The 12304-nt window shown below is 31.7% G+C and overlaps 1 protein-coding gene across 1 annotated transcript; it reads left to right on the forward strand.

Annotated features, from left to right (window-relative positions):
- The first annotated feature begins 569 nt into the window (after positions 1-569).
- Tsf2 (transferrin 2) lies at positions 570-9497 on the forward strand. Its single transcript, XM_074113889.1, has 15 exons — positions 570-777; positions 858-1018; positions 1105-1237; positions 1735-1877; positions 2461-2578; positions 2824-3003; positions 4074-4237; positions 4314-4601; positions 4692-4856; positions 4960-5048; positions 5820-5986; positions 6071-6337; positions 6923-7066; positions 7433-7604; positions 8520-9497. Exons 1-15 carry the CDS (start codon positions 708-710, stop codon positions 8764-8766), a joined length of 2508 nt encoding a protein of 835 aa, XP_073969990.1. The 5' UTR covers positions 570-707; the 3' UTR covers positions 8767-9497.
- The last annotated feature ends 2807 nt before the right edge of the window (positions 9498-12304 follow it).

The following is a 12304-nucleotide window of genomic DNA, read 5'->3' on the forward strand; positions in this document are numbered from 1 at the left end:
ATTATGATTATTTGAAACATTTTCGGAGTCTGAGCTGTCGTTGGGTGAGAGATTTCTCCTAATTTAGATATTAAGTATAATATTTTCCGAAATATCGTCGAGTCACTAGATATTGCATTAAGCTAATTTTCCAGTTCTTTTTTACTCTTTATGGTAACAAATTGTGAAACATAAAACAACACTGCCCATCCATTCGACGAAAAGACCAAACTTCAACTTTTTTTTTTTTTTAAACTCTGCCGACTTTTAAAAATTAAATCTATGTGTAAGACTTCCAAAATCAACAATTATAACGTTGAAAACCTGTCATTCTCGCGGAAATAAAACTCTCTACAGACTGAACAGTCTCAACTGTACGGTTTGCCCTCAATTGTTTACGCCACATTTCGCCGTAAAAAAAAAAGACCATCTTTACAAAACTAAATTCATAATTAATATGACCAATTATTTAGGTGAAAAATACTATACCTTCATTTAGGTGGGTTAATACGATATTTTCATTCTAGTAAAAAAAAAAAAAAAACAAAGTGACAGGCAACACTGAAATGGGCGTGCCCAACCAAGCTTTAGCTACTTTGCCAGCAGAGCTTGTAACTAGCAAAGGCATAGGAATGTTTAGACAACATAGCTGAGGTTCCTTGCCTTGCCCAATTTTTGTGTTTTTGAATCTAAGATTAATGCAAGTTATAGTGGTTTAACACTGAATCATGAACACATTAATAGATCTATATTTTTTTAAATATTTAATTTTATTGCTGACTTTACAAAATATTTCAGGTAAGAAATTTGTACAGTTTCATAGATAATAGTTTCATCATTGTTTTGTGGCAAATTTTAAAAATGTTTTATTATTTCAGGAGCATATATAGACCAAGTTTTAGAGAAAGGAAAAGAATTTAAGCTCAATTGGTGTACAATAGGTCTCGAAGAATTTAAAAAATGTAATACTTTTTCACAAAATGTACAAAGAGATTTAACTTCATTTGGTAGTGATTATTTGGAAGTTGGTTGTGTAAATGTAAGGTTTTTGTTTTGTTAATAATTTGATTTAGTCTCGTTTAAGATGTGATTAATAAAAAACTAGTGGTGAATGTAAAATTTTAGGGATCAAGCAAAGAAGACTGTATGCAACTAGTTGAAGATGAAGTAGCGTCAGTGACTGCATTGGATGCAGGCGAAGTGTTCACTGGAGGAAGATATTACAGCCTTGTGCCGATTTTACAGCAATTATATACCGGTATGTACGTTTCTTTAAAGCTTATTGGCAGAAGTAGCTTTACAAATTTTAATAGAGGTGGTACAACCTTACTAAAAATTCAACCACTATTACTCTTGCTGTTCAACTGTCTTGAGTCTAAAGTCACCATTTGTAGCTATCTATATGCTATGAAAAAAGAAAATAGAAGATAGAACATTAGTTTGCACGAACTTACACCACTTCAGGCGACAGGTGTTTCGGTTAAATTGATAATGTTCAATCCATCGTTCTTTTCAATAAATAAAGTATTTAGTGGGTTTATGTAACTGCTAATATGGTAGGATTAATATAATATATCAGCTGATTGAAATACTGACTGAACGATGCTGTCTTATCGTAATGTTCAGCAAGTTTTCTTGTTATCATTGTAGTACGCACTTAATTAGTTTAAATCATTGATGAATTGATTGGATGTTGAGTTTGTAAATGAAATTTTCACTTTGACTTATCTAGAATTATTTATTATTTCTTTCCAGGCAATCAAAGAAATTATTACGCAGTGGCACTAATTAAAAAGGGTACATTGCATGATGTCACCAATTTAAGACATTTACGTGGTAAGAAAGCTTGTTTTCCTGGGGTTGGAACCCTGGCTGGATGGATTTTAGTGCTTGATATGGTAAGTGAATTGCTACATCAGTTTTAAAAAATGCTAGCATTAAATTCTAAAGTAAAAGTTAAAAAAATCCAATTCTAATTTCTCCTCAATATGTGTTGTTAATTTATTTCAAACTTTACATGTTCGGTGCCAAATATTTTGTGAATTAGGAAGTCTATACCATTACTTGCTGATATCACCCCTGAGGCAAACCGTACATGAAATATGGTAGCTCACCTCTCGGCTCTGCTTTTTTTCCTTTCATGAAAATAAGAATGTTAATGAGATAAAGTTTAGAGAAGTCTGTCAATTTTTTAAGAGAGTTTTAGTGGGCGAGTGAAGTCAACAGGATCTCGAAAGGAATAGAAGAATTGTAGTTTTGAAAACGACTTTTTAGTTCCATTTGTATTTCCATTCGTGAAAAACTGAAAATCGCTTCAGAAAATTCGTTTATGCTTTCATTTTCTTAATGCCCATAATTTTAGCAGCCCATTTCGTTAAAAAAGGTGATTGAGGCCACATATATCAATTAAATTTCACTTTAGAGGAACCTGTTCACCCTGCACCCCAATATAAAATAATTGTATTTATTTATTTTTTGCAGCTAATTAAGAAAGGTGGACTGGAAATTATTGATTGCAATAATCATGTTAAAAATGCAATCAATTATTTTGGCCCCAGTTGTGCTGTGAATTCACTTCATGATAAATATAATCCCATTGGTTAGTACATAGTTTTAACACAGTTAATGTAATAAACATTTTTAAAGAATAGTAGATGAGTAATTTCTTTTCTCTCACCAAGCTCTATTTTTAATTAGCTAAATATAATATTTTTTATCAAAATATCTTTTTTATCAGGGCTTACTAAATCTGCTTTTACTGGAATATCCTATAATAAGTAAAACTTTGATTAGTGGAGGCTACTCTTACTTGATAGTCTGTTGAATTATTTATTTATTTTTCAGGTGACAATTCAGACAAATTATGCAAGCTCTGCGTGGGAAAAGTGCCGGGTGGTAAATGCACTAATGCAGATCCTTTTGCAGGATTTACTGGTGCTTTTAGATGTTTATTAGAAGCTGGTGAGGTTGCATTCCTGAAGCATACCACTGTTACTGAACTTACAAGTAGAAGAATTGAATTTCGTAAGTTAATTTATTGTTACTATTAGATTTTCATTTTTACTGAAATATAATTTTGGGGTTCAATTTGGAAAAGAACATAATTAGTATTCGCATTTTGTAGATGATAAAATTGGATTCTTTTAGGTTTGAGCTCATTAGATTTTGAGGATCGGTAGAAAGAGTGTTAATCACCTCTTCTTAATCATATTTGAGTTTAATTTTTTTATTCTTTTCAAATATGTAAATTCTCAAAGAGCCTTAAAAGGAATCTCTAACCAGTCAAATTTATATGTTGTACGTTGTTGGCATCCGTAATACTTTTTAGGTCCAAAGAATTCCGTTCGCTTTCCTAATCCTTAGGTAAAATATATGTCCTTAATTTCAGGTAAAAAACGGTTCATGCTTTTCCCCTTACTTTCTATGTCCGATCTGAACTTGTTCAGAAAAGACTAATCTAAATGCTACCGTATCAAGCTGCAACCTTCAGGAACATCTTACAGAAATTCAAACCAATACTACTGAGTGAAAACAAATCAAAGTAAAGATGTTGTTTACAAATCACTCTAGTTATAAATTATCCTTAATCTTATACTATCGTCAAAATAAAAGAAATAAAAAATAGACAAAAAAACTTCTTTACAGCGTTGAAATCTTATTTTTGTTCATGTGAACGTGTCCAACCATTTCATTTTTTTTTTTTTTTTTTGGACACTTCTCTTTATATTTCTTGTAAAAATTTGATTGCTATCACGGTATGGAAGGTCCGTGCCATTCTTATTCCCAGAATTATTCACTGTTTTGAATAATTGAATTTGAATTGATATTGAATATCAGTTCTGTCTAGCACGGTTCCTAAAGTCCGTAAATGTTATGAATTCTCCAATCAACCAATTGCCAGCAATATCATCTATTATACCATTTCTGCGGGCCATGCGGAATGTCATTTAAGTAGATTTCTTTTAACGTAGAAAATTCTGTGGGACTGTATCCTAAGGTTTGATTTTTGAATGTTTCTTGTCGTGTCTTGAATAATGTAATCTTTATAATATAAAGTAAAAATCAAATTATGAACGATCTTTTTTTTTTTACAGCAACCATATCTAAGGATGACTTCGAGCTTCTATGCACGGATGGTAGCAAAAGATCAGTTGAACAGTATGAAGAATGTAACTGGGGTTTAGTACCATCAGCAGCAGTGGTTACAACTTCTGCTAAAACCATGAAAGTTAGACGTATTTATCAAAGATTTCTTCAGGTATTATCTCATCTAAAGAAAAAGTATAGAATATTGTAAATTGGGAATTTACTCAAATTGACTTTCTTTTTTTTAGCGAGCCGTAGAGGTTTATGGAGGTAACTCTACTTTGAAAAATCAAACATATTTTGTGCGAAATAGAGATCCTTACGGTCGTGATTATACCCAAGCACCATTTACCAATAGAGATATTTATAACCGAGATGATTATACAAACTCTAAAGTCAATAATAACTATAGAAATACTTTTAGTAATAATATTTCTTTTACGTCATCGTTATCTCCTGATAATGTTTACAATCAAACGTTTAACTTATTCGAGTCAGTGCCAAGATATGGCAGGGTTCATAATCTACTTTTTGAAGTAAGTATGTATTTATAATCTTCCAACTTGAAAGATTTATCTCTCAAGGATCTTAGTTAAGAGAGAAATTGCCCATTTTTAAAATTCCAGGACAATGCAGAACATTTAATGGCATTAGACGAAAGTCGACAAACTTATGCCTCGTACTTGGGTGATAGGCTGGATATTATACTAGCTATCCGAGATTGTCCAGTTAGAATAATGAGTTTGTGCGTCACTTCAGAACCGGAATTAGAAAAATGTCTTAAAATGAAGGTATTAACTGAACATTTTTATATTTAGACTATAATTTTTGGTTTATTACCTTTTTTTTTGTGCACACCTTTGTAATTTACTTAAATGTTCATATTTTGATTAGAGTGCCTTAAGAGCTCAATTACTTAAACCGGAACTGACCTGCTACAAAGGACATAGTCATATACACTGTATGCAGGCGATCAGAAAAGGGTAAGTTAATAATTTTTACTGATATTTTTTCGTAAGGAGTTAATTATAATTTAGAATTGCTCATGTTTCTGTAGCAAAAGAATCATCTGCGGTTTTCGATTCATTTAATTTTGACTAGTTTTATATTTATACTAAGATTAGGCCAGCCTGAAGATAAAAAAAAACTGGATATATCTGAGATGGGTTTTTGAGGGAAAAGTAGGATTAGGAAGTAATGATGCAGGAAATCGTTCAAAAAAAGTTAAAATAACTTTGTATTTCTCAAAGATTCTCAAGATCCTATCTTGACACCGTCTACGTAGTACATACGTGGTAAAGAAGGCCAAGTCTGCATTTAGTTGCGTAATGGACAGTGGATGGAAGGTTTCTGCGCCATTAGGGTAATGAGATCACTGATCAGCGCTAGAGAGGGGAGGGATTTACTACTATAGATTCTGAGAAATCTGTACTAAAATCTCCGTATAAACTAGAAAGGTCGATAAAAAAAACGATAAACAGGATGCCATGGCTAAATATTTCATAAAAAATAGTTAATGGAAAGAAAAGGGCACCTTTTTTTTAGCGTAAGAATCCCAATCTTTCTTCCTCAAATACTTCCAGCTACAGGCAATTTGCTGGCCATGATTAATTGATGGCACATTTGAATAAGATAGCGATACTCCATACTCTTTCTCTGTGCAACGAGACGGTGACAAGTGAGCATCCCATTACGGAGCTGGGTTCTTAGATTTTGATATTCAAAATCATTCAATTTGTTTTTATTTTTTCCAGCGATTCCGACGTAGCTGTTCTTGATGCTGGAGATGTATACACGGCCGGATTACGTTTCAATCTGATACCGTTCATTTCTGAAATCTACAACCTTCCGACACCAGAATATTACGTAGTAGCCGTGGCTAAAGAAGAAGATCCTTCTACAGAGATTCATTACCTCAGAGGTATTTAGGAAGGGGTCCATTTTCTCTAAAGAACCGCTCTTTTAGTTTTGTCTTAAGTACTGAAATCTTTTTTTCTTTTTGTAGGTAAAAATACATGCCATGGGGGTATAAATACAGCAGCAGGTTGGGTTATACCGATGGCATATTTATTAACCAACGGCTGGATGCGAAGTTATGGGTGTGACTCAATGAGAGCAGCCGCTGAATATTTTAGTAAATCTTGTGTACCTGGAGCACTGAGTACAGAGTATAATACTGGCCCGCCTTACGATAACATGTGCCATCTATGTCGGGGTAGAAGTTATAGATATTGTCGTCGGGATGCTTCTGAAGATTATTATGGATATACAGGTATATATTTTTTGTAAAATAACAAAGGAATTTGTATTCATCTGTATGTTGTAACCTTACAATCATTTCTCAGAAATTCTGAAAACCAGAGTATACTTAGCAATCGACTTTCTCATTCAGATAGTTCGTTCTAATGTAACAAATTTTTAAGATAATAAAACGATACTGTTGAAGAAGAAGCGTGATGTTACAACTTCCAATTTGAGTGGTAGGCCTAGCTCGTTTGAGACATACTAAAATAAAATTCTTTGGCGACTCTCTAGCCTAGAAGTTCTGAAACAAAACTTGGTCAAGACTTCTTGGTAGCGCTGCTGGCGTTTATAAATTTTACACAGCTTTAGAATTGCACAATATCTGGAAATATCCAGCTCATTTCAACCTTGGAACACTTCGAGTAATGTTTCAAATAATACTAATAGTTATAAATGCATATCATATCATGTAAAATCATTTGTAAAGTGACACTTGCGTTCAAGGTTTTCCTTAGATTTGGAATTTTCGTATTGGAAAAGTAGTCCTCGAATTTCTAGTCAAATAACAAGGATAATTTTCATTTAAAGTTTTACCATATTGTATATGCTGCAGGTGCTCTCCAGTGCCTGGTTGAAGGAGGCGGCAACGTAGCTTTTGTCAAGCACACCACAGTTCATGAAAGCACGGATGGTAAACGCCGAGAATGGTGGGCAAGAAATGCACTGATTCAAGACTTCCAGCTACTCTGTTCAGATGGTAAGAAAGAGTAGCTTTAGAAAAATGATTTTCGAAACAGATAACTGAAGCAGTTCTGTTACGATATTCATTTGAAGTAAAAATTTAGTTGGTTCTGTTTAAAACAGCTTTTTTAATCAAAATATTCACCATTGAACTTATAGTACTCTTTTTCAACGAGTAAGTTACTTAAATTTAATGTTTATATAAGTTAACTGGTTAGAGAAAGGTCTTAAAATATGTAATTTGATCAATGAAGTTACTGTAAACATAAATATCTTCATTTTTTCCTCATTCGTAACTAGCAATAGCAATTGCTTGTTTACTTAATATGAATATATTTCTATGAAGGAAGTTCTTTTTTTGAAAATGTTTTTTCGTTCATAGGAACAAGAACTTCTATGGATAAATACATGGATTGTAATCTGGGCAAAGTAAAATCTAATGCTATTGTTACAAGAGGTGGGGAAGCTTATAATCTAACTGAGATCAATGCTTACATAAATTTATTTATCTATGCTCAGCAGTTTTATGGAAGAAAAGATCAAGATGATTTTAAGTAAGTATTTATTATCTTTCTGATTATTTCTTTATGTGTTCGTGTAAATGTCAGGTTTCAAATCAGGGCTTGTCAATTGATGTTAGAGAGGATATTTAAGAGTCAAATGGAGTATGCTCTCCAACTGAGCCGTCTCCTTGTGGCATGAGGTAGATGATTGTTCAGTACGCATCGTGAACAACTGAATCCAATGTTCGATTGAGCCTGTACTGTTCTTTGGCCTAAAGAGTAATCAGTGCCGCTTTGAGGATAAACTATTAAAAGGAAGTAAAGAGGCGCAGAGAAAACAAGAACTTAAAACTGCTGATGGATCAACCTATCCTTACCTAACTTACCCAGAAGTAGTTATTACCTTTACCTACATCTTATTGGAGCGATGTAATTCCCTCTCTGTCCTGTATGATTTGAAGGAGTAAAAGAAAAGTCGAGAGATTATATTTTCGAATGTCTGTTTTCAAGTAACAGTTTTATTCAAAAATTAGCAAATTTGAAGTGTCTACAAAATATTCAATTCATTGCGATCTAAGAGATTTATAGCGATATTTTTCAGATAACATCAAACGTTGCTTTGTTCCATACCAAAATAACTCAACCTGATACCAAGCAATGCAACGGCTTTTGATGAATTTTATTTCTTGTTAAAGCAACGAAATGATTTGGTTACGCAGTCGATGTAATGGGTCTGAATTGGCTATTGTGCCTTAAAGAATATTTAAAATTCTTTGCCTTCTTTAGTTGTTGAGGAATTTCCGAAACCATTCATTAAAAGCAAAATACTTTTCTACCTAAATTGTTATGGTCTTTTATATTGATTGTTTTTGCAACAAGAAAGATGCGTAAGCACTTAAAGAAAAAAAAAATAACATTAAATATTTTTCCCAATTCCATTAATAAAATTTCTATTTCTGTTTCCAGCTTTGCAATGTTTTACTCAAAACCCCCATATGCTGATTTAATCTTTCAAGATGCCGCAACACAGCTAGCAATCATCCCACCATCACAGCGATGGTATTCAACATATCTTGGAAAAGATTTTATGCGAGCAAAGAGAATCGTTGATTGTTATGCTAGCGCTTGGCAACAAAAACCGTCCAAAATATTAGTATCATTTTTTATATTATTAGCGCTAATTTTATCAACTAAAGGATTCCATATGAATTAGGATGTATTTTTTGTTTACAGATTTTTTATATAAAAGTATTTTTTTTTTTTGTAAAAATCTAATTTAAGCAAAAGTATAATCTACGAATATTTTGCAAAAAAACTAAATCAAAACTTAAGACCAAAATCATGATTGGGATTTAAATTACTTATTTGTATGGCTGCCTCCTCTGACCGGTTTTTAAAGTCCTCCAATATATAAAAGGTTAACCAAGAAAGGTCGAGACAATGCGCGAAAAAGTGGTAGTGATTGTTAAGGTGATAAAAGGTAAATAAGCCAAATAAATTTTGTTTAGTTGTTAAATAATCAGATTTTGCATTAACAGAATGATTTCTAGAATCCTCCAAACTGATGCTGGAATAATCTTAATGCTGCAGCAAGTGCAATTTTCCATAGATGATGCACTTCTGTATGAGTGAGTACCATGTCAATTAAAATTTGGTAAATAAGGAGAAGTGGTATAAATTTATTTTTCTTTCATTAGTTCTAAACCAAAAGGTTGGCGTACCTTTGGACATTTGTCTGTCTGTTATTACGCAAAGAATTTCCTTTAGATCAGCGAACCAGGTTGATTTGTTGGAAATCTAATGTACTGTAGGGGTTCCGTACAGAGTTTGGGTTTCCGTAAACCCTGCAATAATAAAAATTGTCGCAAGAAATCCACCCAGTTATTATTGCCAATTCCTTCAAAATTCCATGGCCTTAGCAATACGTTTAATCGTTATTAATTTTCTTACCAGCAATGAGATATGGATAGTTACATTGAAATGACATTTCATAAGAGAATTTAAATCCACCTTAAGCCTAGTTTTTCCTATCTAAAATGAATTCTTCTAGGAGAATGTATAAAATAAAAAGTGCCAAATCTAAAACTGTAGGTGAGTTTCGAAGTTAACTGAAAATCATAGGTCAAAAAAACAAAAACATACAAAAAGCTAAAAATGTATGAATTAATGCCTGACCTTTACGTTGGCCAAAACCATATGATTTTATGGAGGTCGCATCTCATGGTACTTTGTGTATGTGTGAAAAAGAGACCAGTTTGTAAAATCATTTTAAAAAGCGTTTTTTTCATACTCATGTTGATTCAAAAAAGACTTAGTTTTCTTTCTGTATTCACTTTCATCCAAATTACTCTGAAATTATATATTCGGAGGGTCCAAGTGGGACGTATTAAATCAAACAAGTATTTTACGTTAAAAAACTTTAATAAATAACATTTTTTTAAAAAAATAATAGTAAGTAATGAATTTTTACAATAGTTAAAGAAGGGCTATGAGATATTATTTTGAATCCAGCACCACATCGTTCTCGTTGCCCTCACAAAAAAATACTATGCTTCATCTAAATTCCGTCCATTAAATAATTTTAAATGGTTAACTAATAAAATGGAATAAATTCCGTCCATTAAATAATTTTAAATGGTTAACTAATAAAATGGAATAAATTCCGTCCATTAAAGAAAAAATCTAAAGTGGTATCTTGCTTTCATTTTGTCAAGAATTAATTAGAATTAGAATTTTTCAAAAGCTAAGATTGAATTCTAATGGTACTAATTTCAATGAAGTTTATGTTACTTTCACTTTATTTAAATTATATATGTTCATTTGCACAAAATTTAGTTTATTTTAGTTTCTTCATTTATTTTCTAAAAAGATATGAATATTCGTAAGTTTGTATACTAATTTGTAAATAAAGAAGATATAACTATTATTATGGAAGTACAAGTGTATTGCCATTGTAAATATGGATATCGCAATTATAGCAATTACAGCAACTTATGAAGTCTGTTAAACCGTCCACTGTGAGGTATTATTTTTATAAATATTTTCTTGTTTTGTATTTTTCAATGTATATTTTTAAAAAACGTATTAAATATACTTTTTTATATAAAATAAACAATTAAATTCCTTTTTTTTTCTGTATTTTTTTTTTGGCTAACCTCTTGTAAACATTCAAAACGTACACCTAATTTCAGTATAATGTACGGTTTCACAAACTTTATTATGTAAGTAAGAATTAATGGATGGGTTTACTTTAATAAAGAACAATTATACAAACAGGTTTTTATTAAAATTAAACTTTCAAGTATAAAAAAAAAAAATTATAAAGAAACCCTCTTGACTATGTGGGGTGATTATGTTGCATATGGCGATCCAGCAATGTATTTATTCTTAATATCTCACGCCTTTGATTTAATAATTCAGCTTTTATTTTACACTCTGTTTCAGATTTTTTACACCAGCTAATACAAAGTGATTTCAATTTTGCACATAATTCTAGACACCAGCATGAACCGTTCGGTAGATTTGTCGTAGATTCATTGATTGATCTAAGCCAACGAGACTTATCTCCATAGGAAATTCCATTTGTAGCCTTATCACTCCACAAATTACTTGTACATATAGATGAATCACAATGACATGATATTGCAGATTCTGTATTGTAAGTATCATCACTGTAAGGAGATTGTAAATTTTCAACGGCTTTCATCACTTTTGATGGTGGTGATGATGGTAAAGATTGTTGACGTTTTAATGTGTCTTGTATGTTTTCTATCATTTCTTTGATTATCATTTGTTGATTTAGGATTTTTTTAACTTCTACATTTGGTTGGTTTAGTTGTTCATGATAACTTTGTTGACTGAATCTGTCATTTATTCCCGATAATCTTTCTTTCGATGTAGGTAAGATATCTTGCTCTGTTTCACTAATCCGTAGACTAACTTCTGTTGGATGATCTAACAACAAGACTCTTCTTCGTCTTTCAATATTATTTCCATCCGAAGTAGTTACTTCAACTGGTTGCTCTTCCGAAAAATCCTCAAAGATTTCTGGTCTTTTTGATTTTGTCGATTTTTCTTTTGCTGCTAATAAGATTTCTTGCTCTTTTTTACTATCAATCCACACCTTACGACCCCAGATTTCTGGAGGATGGTTTAAGAGCAAGGTTTCTTTTCTGCCACCAGTTTCATAATGTTCTTCCGTACTAGTTCCTTCAACTGGAGACTCAACTTCTTCAATGATTTTTAGGCGATTTGAAAATGATATACTCTTTCTTATCTGACTATCATTTGGAGGCGAATTAGATTCTGTTTCTACATTATAACTAATCACTGTACGCGCTTCTCTGTCATATGGATCGATCATTACTTTATCTTTCTCATATTTTGAGTTTTTTGCAAACAAATATTTTAAAGTACTAAATATTTTATTGAATTTATTTTTTTTCATTTTTGTTGTAATTTTTTTATTTTCAACATTTTCAGAAGGTGGATGAGATTTAAAAAGGTTTTCAAATATCTGATTGTCACTTTTAAGTGATTCATCATGATTACTATGTACACTGTATTTACTCTTAATATCATTATATTTATGATTATTTGATTTAGATTTTCGTAAATCTTTATAAAGTGAACTTAATTGATGTTCTATTATTCTATCTTCTTTCTTTTCACAATGTTTTTTATGTTTTGATGAAAGTGAATAGAGACTTGGTAAAAAAAGCGCTGGGTTTGGTTTGTAATAATGTGGTTGC

This window comes from Rhodnius prolixus, unplaced genomic scaffold (assembly GCF_049639745.1).
Source record: "Rhodnius prolixus isolate KJV_2025 unplaced genomic scaffold, Rpr scaffold_7, whole genome shotgun sequence".
Classification (NCBI taxonomy): Eukaryota; Metazoa; Arthropoda; class Insecta; order Hemiptera; family Reduviidae; genus Rhodnius; species Rhodnius prolixus.

What these genes read in the sequence shown, in the direction of transcription:
- Tsf2 (XM_074113889.1), top strand. Translation starts at nt 708, where the DNA reads ATGAACACATTAATAGATCTATATTTTTTTAAATATTTAATTTTATTG. An exon ending in TGGAAGTTGGTTGTGTAAAT is followed by an intron (nt 1,019 to 1,104) that starts GTAAGGTTTTTG and finishes GTAAAATTTTAG; the next exon opens with GGATCAAGCAAAGAAGACTG. An exon ending in AGATTATTATGGATATACAG is followed by an intron (nt 6,338 to 6,922) that starts GTATATATTTTT and finishes TATATGCTGCAG; the next exon opens with GTGCTCTCCAGTGCCTGGTT.